Here is a 22,363-nt window from a genome sequence, read left to right as displayed (position 1 = left end):
GAAAATAAAACGTATTTTAATCTAATCGCAAATTTTGTCGTACAATTAGACAGATAAGGATAGTGAAAAATAGTTTTGTTATACATCAAAGGGCATTTGGAACAATTTTGAAATATGTTGAACTTTAAGTATAAACCGAATAATAATAAGAATCAATCAGTTGAATAGAATATATTTTCAAGGATATGTTTGTATAAAATGTTGATTACGTATGAATATGTTTATTTATAAAATATTCTTTAATTGTCTCCATTGATTATTTTCCGATCATGGCGACAGCCTTAGAGGCATTAAAAATTTCAATCCAATAACCATCAGGATCTTTAATAAACGCTATTCCTTTCATTTTTCCATCTCCGGGCCGCTTTACAAAGCTGACTCCCATTTTCTCAAACCTGCAAAAGTATTAGAAGCGTAAAGTTTGTTACGTTACAAAGACATATTTACTTCACGGTACCTTTCACAAGCGGCTTCGACATCCGGTACCATAAGTCCTATATGGCCGTATCCCCTAGGATCCGTATTGCCTGTATGATATGTAGAATCATCACTTTCAGTACCCCAATTACTAAAATATCACCATTATATTTTATAATATATGCATATACGTCAGACATTTACTATACAAATATATTAAGACCGACTGTGTCAATTCCAATGTTGCTTTTCTACTCAGGGTCCATTCAGTTCTTTTAGTTTTATCAAGTGGAATATCTTCTTTGTTTTCATAAGCCATGAAATACAAAGAGAACTTCATCTCTTCAAAGTCTATCTTTTTTAATAAGCGCATTCCTAAAACCTCCGTGTAGAACGGAAGACTTTTACGCGGATCTTTGATTCGATACATGGTTTGTTGGAAAATGAAATCCTGAATTAAAAAATATATTTACAAATCATATCAATATTATCATATAGTAGTTATAAATAGTTGAACTACCTTTGTGGACCCATCTGATTCTTTACAAAGTGCGTCGGCTTCGACATCGGTTAAAGCGGACATCTTTGTGAATGAGTAAATGTGAAGTTTATCAAATTTACGACTATCTGGAGTGTTAATAAATTAAAAGATGTAGCACTTCGAGCGATAAACGTATTACATAAAAATAACCTTATCGCAATGTTTAATTATAGATATAAAAAGTACAATATTTACACAATTGAATTGAGAGTTATATACATGCATGTTATTGATCGAAAAATATTTAGATACCTTGATAATAAACAAAAACTTTCAACGCGAAACCATACGAACGCGTGTGACAACCACAAGGTCAGGCAACAGAGCGGCAATAAAAAATGCACCGTAGTCGAGTATAATTCGAATATAACCTTTAATTATGTAATTATCATATTAACATTGGCACAATAGTAATAACACTACAAAAAGGATAATTCTACAATTTTAACAACTTGTAACTTATTTTCATTAATTCGAAACTCTATCTAAAAAATCTGTAATTGGTATTTCTCAATACGGTTGATATTTTTACAAAAGTAATTTTTAATTTAAACTGCTTATTTAGCCGCGTTGGGAGAAAATTGCGTTTTAAATTGAGGAATTAAAATATATTTTAATAAACAGCAGCATGAAAGTGTAGCATATGAATATATAATATATGAAGACCTTGAGGCAAGAACGTGTTAACTTACATAACTGTCGAAAATGAGTTAATATAACCACCACACTTAATACCCATTCCAGGATTGTCTGACTCAAAATATGATATCTGAATACATATTCAGATACAGCTGAACTCCCCCCCCCCCTGTAATTAAGAGCTCCTGCACTAGACTACATAAGTTTCGTGTGTTCTTTCGAATGAACATGGTTGTATTTATCGATAGCTAGAAAATGTAGAACCGTGTTATTTTCATTTTTATTTTGCAGTCAAATATATTAATTAAGGAAATATTTTATTAAGCTGTATAGTTAACATGTGTATTGACTATTGATTCTGGATGTTCGGAATATAAACATAATATTAAAATGGCTATACGTACCATTTACAGTACGGAGAGAAAACCTTTTTTCTAATGTGATGGCTGAGACTGTTCTCTTCCATAATGCGTGTAATGCTTTCACCTTTAGTGTTGCAATTAACTACAGGTTTCTTAAAAAAATAAAAAATAAATTTAAAGTAAAATAAAACTTGAAACTACAGTTATGTCAGTTATCGTGTTTTGAATGAATGTCTTGATATTATTAAAACAAAAATTAGTTATTTATTTAACTGATACATATTATAAATATACTAATTTTTAATATCCGGTTTCGCTTCGGATAGATTGATTCAAACTTGTTCTTTAATCATTATAATTACTTTTATTCATCTTGTTATTAAAAATTTAGTTCAATACTTGGCTATGAATAATATTTCTAGTCCATTCACTTTATGTATTTCAGTAGCACGTAATCAATCGTCAGCACGTCGCTGTTAAATTCAACTTTCAACTTAAAAGTTGAAAATAGTATAGTTTAACCAGTTGACCTAGAAATGGCAGCCAGAATGACATGTTAAAATGTCATATCGCTACAGTTCACCGCCTGGGAAGAGTTCTTGTGGTAGACAGACACGTGTATTTTTTGTTTTATAGTATAGATAAGCAGTATATTGTGTCTGAGCAGGTAACACGGTTAGCTTATTAGCGTCCAAAAATATGTTATATTTCACACTATCCAATAAAATAAAATAAATTACTTGTATACATTTCAATATATTATTATATAAGATTTTTCTCAACCTTTTAACACATGACATATGTATACTATCATACTACCTAGTAAAAAATAATTGTTCAATTGTAGCTAATTACAGATATATGGGTACAATACATGTGCCGTTTCCTAATGAACTATTTTTTATGTTAAAAAATGGCATAAAGTATTGATAAAAAAATCGTATTTATTATCAATTGTCGCGCTCAGATATAACTACATTTTGGTTGCCAATTTTAATTAAAGTTTAAATTGGTTATTTTCACTGCGAATCTATTGGATATGAACGTAACGTTTCTCTTCATTTATTTTGTTGATAAATATACGATAATGAATAAAATAAAGGGAAGAGCAATTTGGAGAAGGGTCATGGCTAAAAACGGATGTGTCTAGACCACAGTCAAAGGCGCTTCGTGTCGGCGTTGCATTTTGGCCGCGGCCGCCTTCTGCTGAATTCCGGTGAGTTTGCCCCTTCCGCGGGGGTTCGGTCCCATCGGGGGTCGCCTGGGAAGTTCCGCGACGAAGGCCGACGCCAGGGGGGCTAGTCATAGAGGTCGCTGCGCGCTTTCGCGCTTTTGGCGCGTTCGCTCTTTTCCCGCCGCCGGACTTGCGATCGCCGAATCTCCACTTTTACGTAGCACTAGCTGTAGCCGCGCTTGGAGCGCCGTCCGCACGGTGGAGACCCCTTCGCTCTCTTCGGCCTCTTCGCCTCCTCCGCTGCCCGCTAACCTGAAATTGCGAATCGGTCGGGACTCCGGCGAAGGCCGATACCGTCGCACGCTCGATTTAGCGACGCTTTCTTTTTGCGACGTTTTTCGCGTTATCGACAATTTGAGGTTAAAGTCTCTGGCGTTGTACTGCGTTCGATATGCGCTTTAACGTCCATTTTTCATTTTCGTTGGCCGCCATCTTTGTTTTTGTTATTTTTCCTTCATTATTTTTTATATATATATATACACATATTTTTATTACCAATTCAAAAATGTATACAGTAGAATCTCGATTATCCGTACTAATTAAAGATGAAGAATTGTTGCACAGTTTGATATTCAATGATTTATCGTAATATTAAAAATATTTTTTATATATATTTATTCTGTTGATATTATAATTAGTTATCCGGAGTCAAATTTATTCTAAAAAAATATTTATTTGTTTATATAGTTTTTATGTTCAAACCCAAAAACAACGGTTAGTTTTAGAATATATTTCTAAGTACCTTATAATTCGCGTTAAAATGTTTATTGTAGATTATTTTGTTCTTTCATTTTTGATGACTTGCAATTTTGAAAAAAATATTTTTATTGGTTTGATTAGTTGTTTGCATAGTAAAATTGTTTTTCTATTAAATATCAAACTAAGGGTCGCAATTGCGGCAAGCTCTAAAGTACCCTTTGAATTATTGATGGATAGATACCCTAGCTAATACCTGTTTCTATATTTTTGTCTTTTGCGCAACGCAAAATTAACAGAAAAAAATATGATATTGGTTAAAATTATTTTATGTGAGTCGCATAAAATTAAAAGTCATTTACAAACTATTTTTTAGTACAAAAAGACACTTATTATTAGATCTCTGTTATTGGGGAAAAAAAATTAATTTTTAATAATAGCAAGTTTTTTTGATCGTTGCACACTAATCGAATTTTTAAATTGTTGTCATTTATTACGTCTCTTAGATTTAATTATCTTTTATTTTAAGAAAAAAGATTTGCACAAACAGGTTGTTCCAATTGCAGCTGTAATGCTTATGGCCAATTTTTTTAACACTGGATTTAAAGATATAAACCATTGAATTTGGCGGGTATCATTAAAAATAGATGATATATAGTGACCATTTTCAAAAATAACAAGTTTTCGAAAATAAAAATGTTCAAATATAAAAAGTCATAACAAAAAACAAAAAATGTACTCTCCCAGCAATTTACTGGGCTCCATAAATCTAGTGTTAAGTTCGGGAATTTGTCATTGCATACATATTTCTTATAAAACTGAACTTTGTCATTAAACTCAAACATATATTTCAATTTAGAGAATGACTTGAGGTTTAATAACTCCATCTACAAATTTGTCGGAGTTTTTTTTTATGAAAACACATTGAACATATTCTCGTAATCCTTTAAATATAAAAATCTCCTGAAATTCTCGTAATAAATTAATAATTTCTTGCGCATATTTAGAAAAATGTTTTTGTTACTATTGGAAAATGGACTACCTTTCGATTTCAACTAACTAATAAAGTTGAGTTTTGCTATAAATGCTTTTATATCTTGATAACAATCTGTGTTCAATTTGTTTTCACCTCGAAGCTGCCTGTTAAGTTTGTTTAATTTCATTGTGTTGTCTGTAAGAAAACATAAATTCAAAAGCCATTGTTCATCGTATAATTCAATTCATTCTGGTCCTTTTCATTTATACAAATTTTAATTTCTTCCTTCAGATTCAAAATTTTTTAAGCGTTTTCCGTAACTTGACCGTTAAATTTTCTAGTAAAAAATTAAATCGTTGTACTCAAATTCCAGTTCCTGAAGATAATCTTGAAACTGACTATGCTTCAAAGAATTGTTTTTTATTGCATTTACTGTTTTAACAACTGACATCACATGATTTATATTAAATTTTCAAGGTGCAAAAAGCAATGGCAAATGAAAAACTCTAAAAATTTCGAGTTTTCTGTTACGGCGAGTATATTTTTTTAAAACGTCATGTTTTTGTTCATAATGCATACTCAAATTGTATGATTTTAATGTTGAAGTAGTCATGCAAATTAAACATGTAACTTTGTCTTTCATCCGAACGAAAGATTTCAAATTTTCATATCCAATTTGAAACTGTTTGTTTTCATCTTCAACGGGGACCGGTTACTCAGACCCTACCATAAAACAGTTTATACCTGCACATTCTGAAGACGAGATGACAACTTTTACGAATTTTTATTCTTCGAATATTTATTTTGTTCCGTTAATGTGTTATGACTTGAGTTCTGAGAACTTGAATTTTTTTTAATTATGAATCAAACCATTGTATTATGTCAAAGGCTTTTTCTATATCTCTATAATTTTTAATTTACTGCATATGCGCTCCGTCAAACTTTTAAGTTTCAAGTTTTCAATGATTATGATCAATGGCTGCGTTTTTGCAATACACTAACAAATTAGGGTGACCAACTTTTTTAATATTTAAAATGTACAGTAATATATTGTTTTAATGTTTTTTTTTTTTCACAATATTCTATTATTATTATTGTGTAAATTTTTGGTGTAAACCATTGACTATTGCATGTATTACAAAGTAAAACACTCTTCTGACAAAACATACTAAATAGTAATTGCATTATCATAATTTATTATGATAAATTGGTGGAATTTCTCATACATTGGTTGTTATACTAATCAACGTCGTTTAAAGAACATCCTCTCTTTTGAGCTTAACCTTTCCAAAAATCACAAGTAATCTTCAGAACTTACTGCATAAATTTATGTTTTTGATCATTGTATCTTATATTTATTGCTCATTATAATATGAGCTCCATCGCACTCGCTTCTCCAACTCCCAAAAAATATACAGAGAAACATATTGATATCTACTCTACCCCTATCATGTGTTTTGTATAATCAATTATTGACACAGGTTTTCTCACTTTTTTATCATAGCCAACTTATTCGAGAGATACTTGCATTTCATTAGTGTGGCAATAAACCTAGTTTGTCTCCTCTTTTTAATTAAGTTCAGATTTCCCTGTTCATTGGGTAATTGGCTCTGTACAGTTTGCGGAAATATAAATAGTTTCACTTATTAGTACCCGAATTATAAACACCCAAAATAAAGTAAAAAGAGACAGTGCTGTAGTGAAAATGTCATCAAACTACTACTACAGCAGACTACCAAAAAGCAATTTATTGAAAAGGAAATTTTGCATTTTTCCCATAACTTTTTCGATAGCAGATGTGTTGTTATCTAACTGTCACACGAGAATCTTCAAATTATAACACAAAAATATATTTCTATAGTATAAAATGCCAGCTGCAAGAGGAGTGAAGCGTGCCGCTGCTAAAGCAGACCCCAAAGCTGCTGCGGGGCCATCCAAGCTGAAGAGAAAAAATGGTATTGGTAAACTACTATAATACTTTAATTATATGTAACTTTTACAGTCTTCTAAATTGTATTAAACTTTTAGCAGCCGCCGCTAAGGCTGTTGAAGAACCGGCCGCTTTGACCAAGTTGGGTGAAGTTTTCACTTGCGGTCAAGGCGATGTGGGACAACTCGGCCTTGGGGAAGATTCTGTTGAGAAATCCAGGTATATATATATAAAAAAAGATTATACGTTGCAACTATTATGTTATGTAATATTATTATAGGTTCACTGTCGTGAGTGCGTTGGGAAGTGCGATTGTCGATATCTGCGCTGGAGGAATGCACACTGTTTGCATCGACAGGAAGGGAGATGTAAGTATAATAATTAAATTTAAAAAAATCTTTTGTAAATAAGAGTTCGTTGTATTTGTTGTTACTTGTATAAGTTCAATGTTTATTCGTGTAAAGGTCAGGCATGAGAAGTGAACTCTGATATCGATGAATTTTTCACCGAAACATAAATATATTGTAAAAATACAATTTTTCTCAAAAATAATAATATCTATAGAATCGAATTATGAAATAATCTATACAGGAATATAAACGAAGGCATCATATTGTCACTTGACAACGAACTATGTCGATAAAAATTATGTTTTTTTTAACTCAACGTAGTGTAATCAATTGGCTATAACTTACCGAGTATTTAATATCATTAGTTACTAACTTATCAACTCTTGTAGGTTTGGACGTTCGGATGTAATGACGAAGGAGCTCTCGGTCGCAACACCGCTGAGGGCAACACTAACGAATGGATCCCCGGTAAAGTGAAACTACCCGGCAAGGTCATCAAAATTTCAGCAGGCGACAGTCACACTGCGGCTCTGCTCCAGAATGGCCAAGTTTACGCATGGGGATCTTTCAGAGTATGTTGTTTATTTTAAATCTTCCATACTCATATGATTTTCGATGTCTCATCAAAAATTATACTTGTATAGGATTCTCATGGAAATATGGGTCTGACAATGAAGGGAAATGAGCGCGTTCCAGTCGAAATGCTACCTGGTCATAAAGTCATTCAAATCGCTTCAGGCGGCGATCACTTGGCTATGTTGACTGAATCTGGACAGGTGAGATTTTTGGCTTTAATTTATTTCATTGTCCGGATATTTTGTAATCGTCATATTCCTTCAGATTTATACTTGCGGATGCGCCGAGCAAGGCCAACTCGGAAGAGTTACGGCTCGTTCTTGCGATCGACACAGCCGTCTCGGATTAAGTAAACTAAATTCATTATAATTTAGATACGTGGAAAAATACTCTTGGTAAAACTTGTGTTACATTTTCAGATCCGCTGCTGATTCCCGCACCTCTCCAGTTCCGCGCCAGTGCCAAGATTGAGTTTGACATGCTCTGGGCTGGAACGCATTGCACATTTGCTCGTGCGTCGAATAAAGGAGATGTCTATGTCTGGGGTCTCAACAATTATCAGCAAATAGGTATGTATGCTATGAAGATATGAAAATATCAATAATTAAGACAATAAATATTTCGCATTTGAAATGGTCGATACATTTAAAAACATGAAAAGTTACAATCTATTCTTCGCAATTTGTAGTTAAATATTATTACTGCACACATTTATTTATCACAAAATAGATCATGTCGAAAAATGACATTATCTTATCTTTTCCATTTCCGCTCTTTTATGCAAACCAGTACAATATTGATTAATTTATACATTTTAGTATTATTAATCAAACCAAAAAATTTGTACCCATAAATGTGTACTTATATACAGATAAAAATGACTAGTTTTTTCAATCGTAAATTTAAGAAAAACATTCATTTGCTACTGGAATCTATAGAAAATATATTTGTTCATAATAAGTATAGACGAAAGATATTGCAATGGGTATATTAGAATCTGTTTTTTTTTTCATAGGTGCCCGTAAAGGTAAACCACAGACTGTCTTCACTCCAGTCATCAGCGAAGCATTTTCAGCATTGAAGGAGGTGAAGTGGACGAAGATCATCGGGGGCGCTCATCATACCATAGCTTTGGATGCTGATGGAGTGTGCTATGCTCTCGGCCGCAGAGAATATGGAAGGTTAGTTAAAAGGTTGCTTTTATTACTATAAATCAATTGATCAAATCTATAATTTTATTTCTATTTATGTCGATCAGATTGGGTCTCGGTGAAGGATGTGAGGATGCCATCGATCTCACTCCCATTCCGTCCCTCAAGGATAAAAAGTGCATCAATATTGCATGCGGAACTGCCGCTTCCTTTGCTGTCACCGATAACGGTAACATTTCATTCAATGTTTACTGAAAATGTATATTGATAATTCTTCATTTATTAATATAAAATATTTTTAGGTGATGTATACGCTTGGGGTATGGGAACATCCGGTCAATTGGGAACCGGAAAGGAAGAAGACGAAGCCGAACCCCATTTGCTCAGATCCAAACAGCTGGAAGGCCGTTCTGGGCTCAACATTAGTGCTGGCGGTCAACACACAGTGTTGCTCGTGGTAAATAATAAAATTGATAAATTTAATGCCAGTTACTGAGTCATCTTGTTAAATCTTCTTTTTTTTAATAGGCCTCATTAAAACAAGAAGAAGATATTTCTGATCATGAAACTGCATCAAGTGATCCACAAACTACGTCCAAAGAAGACGAAGAAACAGGTGTAGATAAAGAAAAGGTAAAGGCCGACAAAGTTGAAGAAATGGAAGTGGATAGTGTAGAAGCTGAGGTACTGCAATAATAATATATAAATATAATGAGAATTTCATATATTAATTAATGTCCGATATATATTTATATAGCCTAAAAAAGAAGAGAAGCCCAAAAAGGCAGTCGGCAGAAGAGGACGTAAAGCTTCCGTATCGTCGACAGCTTCAACCGAATCTTCAAAAGCGACGAAATCGTCAAAAACCGTACGTTTCCTATACATAATATGTTTTTATTAATGCGTATGTAACAATGTGATAATTTTATAGAAACAAAACGGAGGTCTAGCGACTGTGGAAGAAGCCGAAGATAAGAAAGAGGAGGAAAAAGCACAAACAGGTGGCACCCGTATGTATGTTTCCATTAAACGCTTGCTTTTTTGTTTTGCTTATCATGAATGAGATTATAGCAAAAGTAGATTATGCTTTAATGTATGTAGAAAGCAATGGATAAATAATGAATCACTAATCTCAATCATAAATAATGCACGTCTAAAGATTTCTAATAATTCATTTTATAATCACTAATAAAATTAAGGCATCTGGTGGCATTCAATCATTAATGCTAAAAAATATATGTTTTATCATTATTCTATAAATTGGTTGTTTTGATGGTATATATGTAACTTGCTGTAATCAAATGTTATGTGGCACGCTTTATCTAAATCAATGCTTAGTGCGCTAAAAAGTGGATCATTATTGATATATGTTTACATTTTTATTAAATTATTGCTTTATCTTATTACAGAAGAAGAAGAAAAGCCATCCCAGAAGTCGTCGACCAACCAAAAATCAAAACGAGAACCAAGCGAGGATGAGGAACCTGAATTGAAGCGCTTGAAAGTGAACACTGAAGGGACAACGGATAAACAAGAGGAAACAGACAACAAAATGGAAGTCGACGTGGAGGAAATCCCCGCTACTGTAGTCGCCGAGACTGCGGAGATCGATAGTAAAGAAAAAAAATCCGATGCAACACCTGAGATTGAACGCAAAAACGAGGTTTTATCGAATGGCAACGAAGAACCGTCGATTGCAGATGAGCTGCCGGAAAGCGACAAAGTCAACGCCGTCGAGAGTATGCCGATGGAGGAGGCCGCCGTAGACAAGAAGTGTGTACCGTCAGAGGTGCAAGCCGACGAGAAGACTGAAGGCGATGTGACAAAATCAGAAGTTGATGCTGTATCGTAAGGGTCGCTTATCGTAGTTTTAATTATAACTTAAGTAAATTTTAGCATTTTGGCCTTTGATTTATCACCATCGCACGTTTTGGACAGCTTTGCATTCCGTCGTTTACGTTCATAGCGCGCCCCGTTGTACGCGACGATCGAAGAAACTTACTCTTTCTGATTGTTAATGCCCTGACTGTCGCCTTTCCGAATGTTTGATTTGAGTCGGCTTCGTAACGCTTTAAAACCTTTAATTTATAATTAACTTATTTTATACTAAAATGAAAAAAAAATTAAAAACACTAAGATCTATTTATTAAAAACGATGTATAAAAAATAATATTTTTTGTGTACTCCATGATAGTTTTTATACAGGGTAAGTAATTTTTCGCACATGGGGTTCGGTTATCATACTAGGAGCGTATGTGTTCATTACTGTTAGAAAGAGAGTTTATATTTTTTTATTCGAATGCGCACGCGCAAATTCTCGTGTATGTTGTACACTTGTATTTATAAATAAAATAAAAATATGTGAATGAATGCTATCTGAAACGTTGCGATCCTCGTGGATGTGACAAAATTTTACATTGTTTTTTTTTTATTATCTTAGACTTATGTACTTTTTCCATAATATATATTCTCCTCTTTCAAATTGTACATAAATATATATTAACAAAAAATCATGCGTGTTTTATAAATTTTGACACTGAATTATCTGTACATTCTTTCAAAATATCGTGAAGCGTAAACGAAAATTACAAGTACAAATTAGCAACGTTACGTAGTGATCCTATTCATCTTGTTATTTTACGCCGGCAATAGTGCAACGTGCCATATTTAAAATTTTCTTTTTATGCATATTATTTTGGTGAGGCTATTTATGTTGAGCCTGTTTGATATGGAATGTACGGTTTCAAAAGTAGATCCAGGGCTCGACATTGAATTTGAAAGTTTGAATGAAATTTAAACAACTAGATAATAAATTAGGTTTAAAATCGAATCTTCGAATTTAAGATGTATATATCCAATTAAATGTATGTGAATTAGAAAATTACATCATAGATTAAATTTGTAAAAAAAAGTGTAAATTGACAGTGCAGTCAAACATGTGTTAACAACTTTTCAATGTTTTTTTTAATATTAGCAAAACTTTGGAGATAATCAATTGTTGCTTCAGATTTTCAGTGTCTTGATTTGAATGTAATTTAAGTTATAGGTAAACAAATTATTGAAACTTTCTTCAAGCTGCATATAATTGGATTTTTTTATATTTATATCCGTTGAATAATTCCATTTATCGTTTCCCATTCACGAACAATCTGTCCATTGCAGTGTTTAAAAATTGAAACGTGTTTGATAATTCCGGCTCGCTTTGATTCTCATAACTAAATACAACTAATCCACGATTGCGTACGTTGTCTATATTTTTTTATATTATATGAAATATTTGTTACAATTTTCCAAATAGAATGTGTTTAACTCTTAAACTTAGTTTGTATCGTTTGATAGTTATACTGATATACATTGCTATAATGTATTTATACGACATAGCCAAACTTTATTACTGTTTCTTTTCACCGCTATTGAAATTGTCTCCGTTTTGTCATATAAGTAGTTTTGTGTAGTGTGAAGTATTTTATTGTTAGGATGATAAATTTGAATAGTTGACGTTTTAGAATCGAACTTCAGTTGAAATTGTGTAAAATTTGGTTCATGTCAATTTGTAATAAAATTTAATTAATTGACAAATCTGCCTTTTAATTTTCACTGCCTCGACGAAAATAAAAAAAAAACATAAAATAAATATGTTTTTATTTTTTTTATACATTGTTTTAAAAGTCCTATACATCACTGCCACGGAAACTAACTAAGCATATGAATCGTACAAGATAATATATATAATTAAAAACAAACAATATAAATATATTGACAATTGGCTAACTGTTTTGTTAAATAAATACGGTCACGAAACGAGCGATACATACATTACGTTATTAAATATAATTATATATATTTATAGTACTTGTATTGCTTTATTTGCATTTATAAAAAATCAATCACGAAAATTTTATTTAACTAGAAATTAATTAGAACGTATAGCAGATTTACACATGAAGGAGGTAGAAAAATGTACGTATACGCCTCAACTAAAACGTCTCTGGGTAAGTACTGTCTGATAATAATTGCTTCCAATCGATTCGCACGCATACAAAAATGCGTCGTTTTTAGAATACGTTTCTATATTAGTCTATGCTATAAAATTGCGTTTCAAAAGCATAAAATATTGAGCATAAATCTTGCACGTGTTAAAGAAACACGTGCACAACCTTACATGTGAATACCGTCGGATATTACAAAAAACGTCCGTGTCCAATTTAAGTGTGTTATATGAGTCCTCGCTTCTTTTTATAATCTTCTAGATTCAACGACCTTTTCGGACCGGTGTCCTTCACCTTAGGTACTATAGGTTTCGGCATTGAACCTACTGAATTAACTAAAACAAAAATATCAAATAACAATAATTCCACTTTTAATAAAAATAAAAAACTCACTTTGCATAGGAACTTCTAAATCGATATTGATTTCGAAATCGTGGAGAGAATACAAATTATTCTCATGATTGTTGGATTGGTCGCCGGATTTCCTTTTATCATCGTTGATCTAAAATAAATCGTTTAATATTTGAGAGCATCGTTCGATGTGACGAATCCTTCTTCATTAATCGACAAACCTGTGTTTTTGCCGTTTCCTTAACTAATTCCTTAACCAACTGCGCTTCGATCGTCCTTTCAATATCTCCCCCTCCTTCGCTCATTTCCATTGCCGCAAACGACTTGAAGTTCATCACCGGTTTTGTCGATCTCCTCGTAAAAGGATCGTCTATCTTTTTTCCTTTATTTGCTTTAATCTGAATCATTCAAAACTTTGTTTAGCAACAAATCGATTTACTTTTATTATGTATTACATGTATGAGATTTTATACTACTGTGTCCGTAAACCTTAATACGGAACAGCCCTGTAACCTCAAATTATGTTCTAGCACAAATTTTCAACATCAAACAAAATAATTATGCGATGTTCGTGATGAAAATGAGATGAAAAATGATATGAAAATGAATAATGGAGCAGATGTGCTTATAGTTTTATTATTATTATGAAATAAATTACCTCTTCCTTTATGGCTTTTTCTGCTTCTAACACGTTCAATTTCCTATTTCTATTATTAATATAAGATATGCTTTGAATAGAAGATGTTCGCACTTTATCCAAATGATTTGCTCGCTTTTCTAACACTTGAATTTCATCGTTCAACTCGGTAGCCAGAGTTTCTTCGCCCCTTTAAATCGTAAAACGAAGCTTGATTAAATCTGACGTAGATATATTTGAATGATGAATTACCTCAAAAGAGCCGAGTCGCGGTCCTTCATCAGCTGAGACTTTTTCATTGCATAATTAGTCGGATGCGTTCTGAAACGATCTTTCTCTCTGATGATCTTTTCTACATCTTCTTCCTACGAACAACATAATTTAAGTTAATACATAAAACAAAATATTAACATAGAAGATTCGGTCAATACTTTAAATTCATAAGACAACGCTTCTTTAATATCACGCAATTTATTCTGCACATGTTCTAGAGACGGTAAATTCCTATTCGCCTGTTGACAGGTATCCTTCCATTTGAGATATTCGCTCTCAGAGAAGTCCTTAAAAACATATGTATGATTACCGATCAATAAGGCAATAGGAAATATATGTATATACGTACCTGATTTGAGATAAACTCCAATCTGAACACTCTGTCTTGAGCTCCGTGACGCAATCGTAAACCTTTATTCGTTCGCGTATTTCCCAGTTGATAAATTTTAGCAGTTTCGCAAACGTCTACAATTTCCGCCACCTTAATATGCATATAATAAATAATCAGGCACATAAATTTCAGCAAAATGATTTTAAAACAGCACTTACCCTATACACAGCCTTATCGTTATTATTGCCTATAGCGATGCGTACAAAACAGCCTTGTACGACTCTCGTAAAAAACGGTAAATGCACAAATCGCTCCATTTTGTATCTTAACAGAATAAATAACCCCATTAATGATTATTTACATAGATTACAATGTGCGAGTGAGATAATACGAAACACACCTGCTTAATCTAATTTTGCTAAGTTCTTCTTTTGTCGTGATGAACATGGGACGGCTCGAACCGCTGCTGTTCGCTCCGCGTGGCCGCTGCGAAGACACTGATTTTTTATCGCTGTCCGAATCGGACGAAGACTGAGAGCTGTCCGAAGATCGTCCGCGTCCTTGTGATTTATTATCGTCCGAATCCGAACCTGAGTCGTCCGAGTATATATCAGATGCCTTCAATTTTACGCTCTGTTTATTCGAACCGCCGATTAAGTCATCACCCTCGTTATCCTAAACGTTACAAACGATTAATATAAATGATCAATTGTCAAATCAATCAATAAATTATTAAATATACAATAAACACCCAGATCCCCATGGAACTGCATGAAGTTAATCACAAATGAACTAATAAATATTTTATTGATTTAATACTTTTTTTGTTTAGTTGTAACTTTGACTACTTGTACGATAACGGTTATGCACTAATTTAGATATTTACTTGTTCTTCTCGCTTTTGTCTCTCCTCTTCTTTTCTTAACTGATTGTCTTGCTCTCGCCTCTGTTTGCCTTCTCGTTTAGCTCTTAAAGCGGCCATTGCGCTTACTCTCCTGTCGTCTACAGTTCTCTTTCTTTCCTTGGGACGTTCTTTAGGGTCAGAATCACCTGAAATAGCTAGCAATTAATTTCTAATTTAAACGCAACATTAATATGTACCAAATGTCGTACATAAAGGATACTAGAAAGAAATAGAGATATTAAGAGATTTCTTTCAAGAGCTCCCGATATGTGTGACATCTAGATTCAATATAAGACATGTAGTTTTAATGGTTTCTTTACATTTTTTGCTACAATTTTATACATATATGCATTAAAAGTAGCATTTTTAAATACAATATAATACAGATAAAGAATTTTTAACATTTGTTTTAAAAAAAATGTATTATATGTATCGAATTTGTGTCTAAATACTAAATCAGACAAATGTGACATCTAGAATCAAATGAGTATAATTTTTTTAAATCTTACATTTAATCAGGTGAGTACGGTGAGATACTTTCCCTTTCGCTCGCTCGTGTGTTAAGTAACGAGAGTGAGTGAGACTTAACACGCAAGCGAGCAAAAGGGAAAGTATCTCACTGTACGCGCCTGCATTTCATTAATTAATAATAAACCTAGACATATAAAAAGAACTGATCATAGGCCGGTTTTGTAACACTAACGGTTTTAAAAAAGTAATTTCATCTTCAGACACACTGAAGACATGTCCAAAATTAAAATATATTCATAATTTTTCATTAAATTTGACAAAAATATAAATATTAGATTATATACGAAATTTATTCGCTCTTTACTCTCTAAGTAAATGCGACACGTCTGCTATTGATTCTAAGCGTCACATGTATATACACTTATAATAAACATCCATCATGCATAAAAACATAAAATCATGTGCTGATTGCAATATAAATATATTAGTGAGGCTCAACAGTGACTACTTGAAGACGTTAGGTGATCCATGAATTTGCCCTTATTTTTAAAGTTGTTCGCTTGAACACCCCTGCCAATGATTATAATTAAATTGATATACATAGGCGAAAATGAAAAGCTGTTAAATGATGTTATAGTACAAATGAAAAAATAAGATAAGCAATTAATAATTAGAAAGCGGTATAGTAGTAAAGCATTCCTATCGATCGTGAACAAATTTACCCGTAGAATCGTCTAAATCTCTCTGTACGGCGGATAAATATGTTTGCTTCTGGTCTAAAGTTTGTTTGGAGTCACGTGCGTCTTTCGACGCATCACCTCTACCTATAATAATAATAAATAACATAACGGGTGTCTTGCAATCGCACAACCTTCAGTCGCGTCTTCCTCGGAAACAAAAATTAAACACTTCTTCAACTTACTGTTTTGTGAATCGCTATCGGGTTGCAAATCGGCGCTGGAAGTCAGCGGTTTTTCTAGAACGGAAGACGTCGCCAACGCTACGGAAGTAGTCAAACCTTTTTCGTTGTTCGAAGTCGGAGCCGGTCGGCTCCGACCGCCGGGAGCGTCTTTCTTATTACGTTTAGCGAGTCTCAATTTCCTCTCGATCTCCCATCTATAAAACAATCGTGTTATATATATATCTAACGATTATAATGATTTTTTTATTTACCTCGTTTTCATAAGTTCTCGTCTTTCGATTCTTTTGAATATCTCCTGTTCTCTTTCCTTCTCCGACAATCCTTTCAAGCGTGCTCGATCTTCACTGTCTCCCATCAAATTTTCATCATAACTATAAAAAAAATCAAATTAATAATTTGATATAAATAAAAATTTACTAAACATCTTTATAAGATCACCCGTCATTGAATTCTGAATTGTCTGTATCAAAGTCACTAGAGTTTGAGCCACTAGACGCCGCATGTTGTTTCGGCGAAGCTTTTCTCTTGTCTTTTTCATCATCAGATGAGTTGCTGGACACTTCACCTATAAAGACGGTGATTATTGTATAAAATGTATTAAACCATATTTAATAATACTTGAGTTTTAGTCTTTTTTACTGCAATATCAAAACGTTAATTAATACAATAATCCCAAATCGTTCACACAAAATTTAACAGGTGATCAGTCTCTCAGCTAACTTAACACATTATCTGCAGCCAATTATGCACAAATGCTATTATGAAATTTTAACCCTTTGAACTCATGTCGAGGTGGACTCCATTTTGATTTTTTTCACCAGCAACTCCTATGCCGAGGTAGGCTCGACATATTATTTAAAGTTTTTTTTTAAATAATTTAGATCTATATTAATATTATTTTTATTGTAAACATCAGGTAACGGTTTAAAGAGGCAAATTTCTTATTCTATGACTATTTATTAAACATCTGGATTTAATAAAAATGTTCTGCCTAGGATTGCTCGGCAGATTGCAGCAGGTGCTTGCAGGGTCGGTCCTAGGTTATTTAGCGCCCCAGGCAAAAACTAAATTTGAGCCCCCCCCCCCACCCTAATAATACTTTAATAACTCGTTACATGAGCGCAAAAATATAATTCAAATTAAAGTAATTTAATATTACATAGTATATTTGACACCATAATCTAAAGAGTGTATACAAAAAAATATCAGATTATATTCTTTAACAATATTGTTTGATAATTGCGCCTTTATTTGGTGTCACGGCGCCCCACAAGATCTAGCGCCCCAGGCGATCGCCTGTACTGCCTGCCCCTCGGGCCGGCCCTGGGTGCTTGATACAAGTCTGTGTCATGACGTATCGCCGTGAACGTCTTGTGTATTTCTGCAGTAATTCATTCTTATTTGAAATATACTTACATTTCAATGGTTTTATCATTTATTAGTTAATAATATATTTAATTTAGTATTTTTTTAATTTATATTTCAAAAAATTAATTTAAACATGATGAAAATGATGACTTATATGAATATATAAGATGAAGCTCTAAAGAATTATATTATATTAAATTACAAATACCCCAAGAAATTATAAATATGGAAATTATTTATGTTGCAAATACGGAAGCCTTCTTGTTACGGGCTTTATATTTTATTTCTGTAAAGGTTTTTTTTAATATTCTGGGTATTATATTAAAATATACAGCCTTGGGCATATTAATAGGGCACACCAATAAATGTAAAAAATCATGAAAATATAAATAAAAAATCGATTAAGGTTGTTTAAAGTATTTATTTTAAGCTTATTTTTAATATTTAGTAGGCCCACAGCTGCAACCCTTTTTGGCTGTCAACTAATGACTTGAGGTGAGCGGAGACAATTTTCTGCATTCCATCCGTAATTTATCTCGCAGCTCAATTTTGGATTTGAAATTGTGTTGGGCAACCTTTCCTTTTAATTTTGCACATAAATGCTCTATAGGATTTAGGTCCCTTTGACGCAAACCAACCCCTGCTTTTAATCGAAGTATGGCAGGGAGCGTTTTCTTCCTGGAATTGAATGGTAGCGTGGTCTGTGCTATGATATATTTTCCAGTAGGAATCCATTAAAATGGCTTCCAACATTGAAATATAAATGTCACTATTTATACTACCCTCGTATGTGTGCAGGTTTCCTACTCCTGTTGCTGCCAAGTAACCTCAAACCATAACGCTTCCGCCATCATATTTGACTTTGGGTACTACGCAATCAACTAAATATTCTTCTTCAACTCTTCGACACACGTGTACTACACCAGGGTTCCCAAAAACAAAAAATGTTGAAAAAATATGATTATTTAAAAAAAATATAGCATCAGAAATTTTTGAATTAATCAAATTTTCAATATTTAGTTTAAAATTACCTTCAAGTTGGATACATCGGACCAAATGACTTTTGCCTAATCTTCAGATGTCCAATTTTGGTTTTCGGGCCCACTCTAACCTTCGAGTTTTATATATTTCTGAAAGACACAGTTTGTGTCGGGCTTTACAACCTCTGAGTGCCACATCGTTGAGCCTTCTTCTCACCGTCTGCGAAAAAATGGATGGCCCTCCGCTTGCAGACTTCAGCTGCGAGCTTTAAAGACGTTTTTCAACGATTTTTAAGGGACTCGCAAACCAACATTTTAATTTCCTGGGCAACAGTTCTTAGCTTTAATTGATAAGAACCACATTCGGTGAACCGTTTCAAAGCATTTTGAACAGCGTGTCGTGAACAATTAATGTGTTTACTAATTTCTGATAAATTCAGTCCTTGCAATAAAATTATATTCGCCCTTTAAGCTTCACTTAATTCGCGTTCTTTTGGCATTTTTTAAATATTTATACAATATTAAAAATAATTTATTTAGTATAAAAAATTATAACGACAAATAAAGGCCGAAATCACACAACTGACCATAACGGTCACTTAAGCATGACTGAGCAATTAGACCTGCAATCATTTTTAAAAACTCAAGTGAGTAATTAAAAAAGACAAATTCCTTCGTATAGTTCAGAATTCCAGTTAAAATATTTAGGTCAGACTCTGCACTTGTAAAAAGTTACACGGCATTTTAAGGGGTGCCCCGTTATTATGGCCAAGGCTGTATATTTAAACAGCAATCAGAACTGCAAAAGTCGCGAAGAAAAATAAGAAAGTACATAATATTGTTAAATTTGTGATAAGATATTTAGCTTTATTTTAAGGGATTGTTTTAAACAGGTATCACACTTAATTTTAAAAATTAATTTGTCAAATAAATGTTCAATATACACATTGAAGTCATCATAATTTAACCCCCCCCCCCTGTTTATATTTATCAAAACATGATTTTTTCCCTTTTGTATAACTTCACAGTTACTGAAAAACTTTTGAAAAAGTCTTTGGAGTACAAAGGCTATTTAATTTGACGAAATATTTCTAGCATCTACAATTTATATTTATACTCGCTATTTACTGTAGAAACCGTAAATATAAAGATCTGCTTATATTTTTATTATATATTACACGCTTCGTAATGAAAAAAGTTATACGAGGACATAAATATGGTCCTTTTTAGTTTACAAATGAATGGTACTTTTTAAAAACAGGTAGATCTGTGGAGGGAAACAGAACAGGATACACAATGTATTGGGCTTTATTGCGTTTTTTTTTGTGCGGGTAAGCAATCCGTTGATAAAAAATATATTTTTTTAATTAATGAGCTTTTTGACAATATTTTAATTACATATTTTTAAAAGAATATAGCTGAAAAATTGACAGCTTTTTGGTCAAAAGAGAACATATTTTAGATTATTAACCCTTTAACCACAGGTGGTATCTATAGATGCCATCTAGAAAACTGCTAGTACGCATTGGGTACCTGAAAGTGCCATGAAACTTTATAATATGATTATTTTATATAATACAAGGCTAAAAATAAACTTCAATTTATTGAACTATAATATTTTTAAAAAATATGGTATGAATTGGTGCCCACCGCATATTTGCAAAGTGAAAAAATACCAGCCGCAGTTAAAGGGGTTAAGTAGTATTATCTTAGAAATAAATTGACATATCTTGTATGAGGAAAATAAATAATAAAAAAGACTAAAACTCAATAATAAAATATAAAACATACCTTCTTCAGGTTCTGAATTGTTGTTTTTTTCTTTAGCATTTCTATTGGATCGACTATTTGAACTTACGCTATCTGTTGATTTTTTTCTAGGTATTTTATTTGATTTGTTCTTATCTGAAAATAATATCGATTTAATATACATACATGTATAATATTGATGTGAATCAAGTCATTGAGCATCAAAATGTATAATTATACTCAATCAAATCATTTTTATTATAGATAAACAGCTATTTTTTGAGAAGCTAAATGGCTTTAGTTGAACTAAAGCAGATTACGGAAAGCCATTCTTTTTGGCTTTATGTATAAATTTATAAGTGCTCTTAATTGTGAGTTTATTAATGTAACCTTTTTATTATTTGCCATAAATCAGATTTCTAAGAGAAGGAAGTCTTATTCTATTTTTAAGCAATTGTTTGTTATATATATGTAATATAATTTTAGTTTAAAAATCACACACTCCTTTATTATTTAGAGAACTTAGTATGAAACTAACATCTTATCGATGTTTTTGTTGAAAATATTTTGAAGCATGATACTATAATGGAGTTTGTTATTGAACCTGATTTCGTTTGTTTTATTTATAGTATTAATATCTGTTTACTTAAATAGATTTGAATGATATATACCTAATTTATAGTGGGTTTTTAAACTCAACAACTCGATCGAAGTAGCTTACTTTCAGCTTGCTCGCTATGGTTGTTGGGTCCCGTGGGCTTTTTCTTAGGGATCGGTTTTCTAGGTGGACTTCGAGATTTGGTGGACGATTGATCGTCGGAGTTATCGTCCGAGTCGCTATCTGACGACTTTTTACTGTCTTCCTCCGACGCCGATGAGAAGCTCTGCCTAGAGTTTTTCTTCTTGGTGATTTTCTTCTTCTGGACATTCTTATCGCCGCCTTTGCCCCCCCAGTCAGAGTCGCTCTCGGACTCGGAAGCTTTTTTTTGGCGCGGTGGAGTGTTGCCAGTTTTTTTCTTCTTCTTTGCCAAATTTAAAAATTGCTGAAAAATTACATCACATAGTCAGAGGCGTGCGTGACGTCGGTGAGAATAAGGAAGTGAATATTATAACACTGTGACGTTTCATGATTGTTTACTAATATTTGGATATTTAATATATATTTTAAACCGCGTCGCAGTCGACGCGTCGATAGGGAAAAGCGATGCAAAAGGACGAGAAGTAACGCGTCATCGGAACCAACTCCTGATCGAGACGTTCGCGAGGAGCTTCGGAGGAAAAAAAATACCTGATCGATATCCGAGCAGTCACCGCTGGAGTCGGACTCGATCAGAGCCTTGCGCTTGGCCATTTCGAAGAACAGCGAGCGCTGTCACCGTCGCCGCCCCCGACGCACGCCGACTGAGGTCATAGCCGACAAGCGCGATCTTACGACTTCGACGTCCGACGTTATTTATTTTTAAATATGCTACATGTTATAAAATTATTACTCGACATAATTCAAAAAATTAAAGCA

General features: G+C 33.1%; 3 protein-coding genes across 8 annotated transcripts; 1 reads left to right on the top strand and 2 right to left on the bottom strand.

Annotated features, from left to right (window-relative positions):
* Positions 1-156: 156 nt before the first annotated feature.
* On the bottom strand, positions 157-1,291 carry Glo1 (Glyoxalase 1). 2 transcript variants are annotated; one of them, XM_088194972.1, is made up of 5 exons: positions 1,154-1,291; positions 938-1,044; positions 645-868; positions 458-568; positions 157-395 (listed from the first exon to the last, which is right to left on the bottom strand). In XM_088194972.1, exons 2-5 carry the CDS (start codon positions 998-1,000, stop codon positions 257-259), a joined length of 537 nt encoding a protein of 178 aa, XP_088051098.1. In that variant the 5' UTR covers positions 1,001-1,044; positions 1,154-1,291; the 3' UTR covers positions 157-256. The 2 variants fall into 2 exon arrangements, with proteins under 2 accessions (XP_088051098.1, XP_088051097.1); XM_088194971.1 differs by having other exon boundaries at positions 1,211-1,291.
* Positions 1,292-3,107: 1,816 nt separating this feature from the next.
* Positions 3,108-12,451, top strand: Rcc1 (Regulator of chromosome condensation 1). Of its 4 annotated transcripts, none has more exons than XM_088194830.1 (15): positions 3,108-3,175; positions 6,727-6,820; positions 6,894-7,014; positions 7,076-7,163; positions 7,535-7,717; positions 7,790-7,921; positions 7,986-8,070; positions 8,141-8,290; positions 8,737-8,902; positions 8,980-9,101; positions 9,175-9,329; positions 9,401-9,556; positions 9,630-9,740; positions 9,804-9,882; positions 10,282-12,451. In XM_088194830.1, exons 2-15 carry the CDS (start codon positions 6,733-6,735, stop codon positions 10,722-10,724), a joined length of 2,079 nt encoding a protein of 692 aa, XP_088050956.1. In that variant the 5' UTR covers positions 3,108-3,175; positions 6,727-6,732; the 3' UTR covers positions 10,725-12,451. The 4 variants fall into 4 exon arrangements, with proteins under 4 accessions (XP_088050956.1, XP_088050958.1, XP_088050955.1 ...); XM_088194832.1 differs by having other exon boundaries at positions 9,804-9,886; XM_088194829.1 differs by having other exon boundaries at positions 6,727-6,826.
* On the bottom strand, positions 11,612-22,250 carry Rtf1 (RNA polymerase-associated protein Rtf1). 2 transcript variants are annotated; one of them, XM_088194827.1, is made up of 17 exons: positions 22,136-22,250; positions 21,569-21,890; positions 20,890-21,003; positions 17,189-17,315; positions 17,002-17,121; positions 16,751-16,944; positions 16,551-16,652; positions 15,340-15,503; positions 14,854-15,128; positions 14,672-14,777; positions 14,472-14,603; positions 14,281-14,409; positions 14,102-14,214; positions 13,871-14,039; positions 13,434-13,610; positions 13,255-13,363; positions 11,612-13,196 (listed from the first exon to the last, which is right to left on the bottom strand). In XM_088194827.1, the coding sequence occupies exons 1-17, from the start codon at positions 22,196-22,198 to the stop codon at positions 13,087-13,089; spliced, it is 2,526 nt and encodes an 841-aa protein (XP_088050953.1). In that variant the 5' UTR covers positions 22,199-22,250; the 3' UTR covers positions 11,612-13,086. The 2 variants fall into 2 exon arrangements, with proteins under 2 accessions (XP_088050953.1, XP_088050954.1); XM_088194828.1 differs by having other exon boundaries at positions 15,340-15,485.
* Positions 22,251-22,363: the final 113 nt, after the last annotated feature.

This window comes from Plectrocnemia conspersa, unplaced genomic scaffold (genome assembly GCF_051122295.1).
Source record: "Plectrocnemia conspersa isolate PC_06_02 unplaced genomic scaffold, ASM5112229v1 ptg000010l, whole genome shotgun sequence".
NCBI lineage: Eukaryota > Metazoa > Arthropoda > Insecta > Trichoptera > Polycentropodidae > Plectrocnemia > Plectrocnemia conspersa.
Note: the sequence above shows the minus strand (reverse complement) of the source record. Positions and strands in the feature narration are given on the sequence as shown.

Coding starts and splice junctions, on each gene's coding strand:
- Glo1 (XM_088194972.1), bottom strand. CDS start 1,000: ATGTCCGCTTTAACCGATGTCGAAGCCGACGCACTTTGTAAAGAATCA. Junction 869..937: donor AATCAGATGGGTCCACAAAG/GTAGTTCAACTA, acceptor TTTTTAATTCAG/GATTTCATTTTCCAACAAAC. Junction 569..644: donor GCAACATTGGAATTGACACA/GTCGGTCTTAAT, acceptor GTGATATTTTAG/TAATTGGGGTACTGAAAGTG.
- Rcc1 (XM_088194829.1), top strand. CDS start 6,733: ATGCCAGCTGCAAGAGGAGTGAAGCGTGCCGCTGCTAAAGCAGACCCC. Junction 7,718..7,789: donor ACGCATGGGGATCTTTCAGA/GTATGTTGTTTA, acceptor ATACTTGTATAG/GATTCTCATGGAAATATGGG. Junction 7,922..7,985: donor TGTTGACTGAATCTGGACAG/GTGAGATTTTTG, acceptor ATATTCCTTCAG/ATTTATACTTGCGGATGCGC.
- Rtf1 (XM_088194827.1), bottom strand. CDS start 22,198: ATGGCCAAGCGCAAGGCTCTGATCGAGTCCGACTCCAGCGGTGACTGC. Junction 14,410..14,471: donor TGGAGTTTATCTCAAATCAG/GTACGTATATAC, acceptor TATGTTTTTAAG/GACTTCTCTGAGAGCGAATA. Junction 13,611..13,870: donor AAAAAGCCATAAAGGAAGAG/GTAATTTATTTC, acceptor TGAATGATTCAG/ATTAAAGCAAATAAAGGAAA.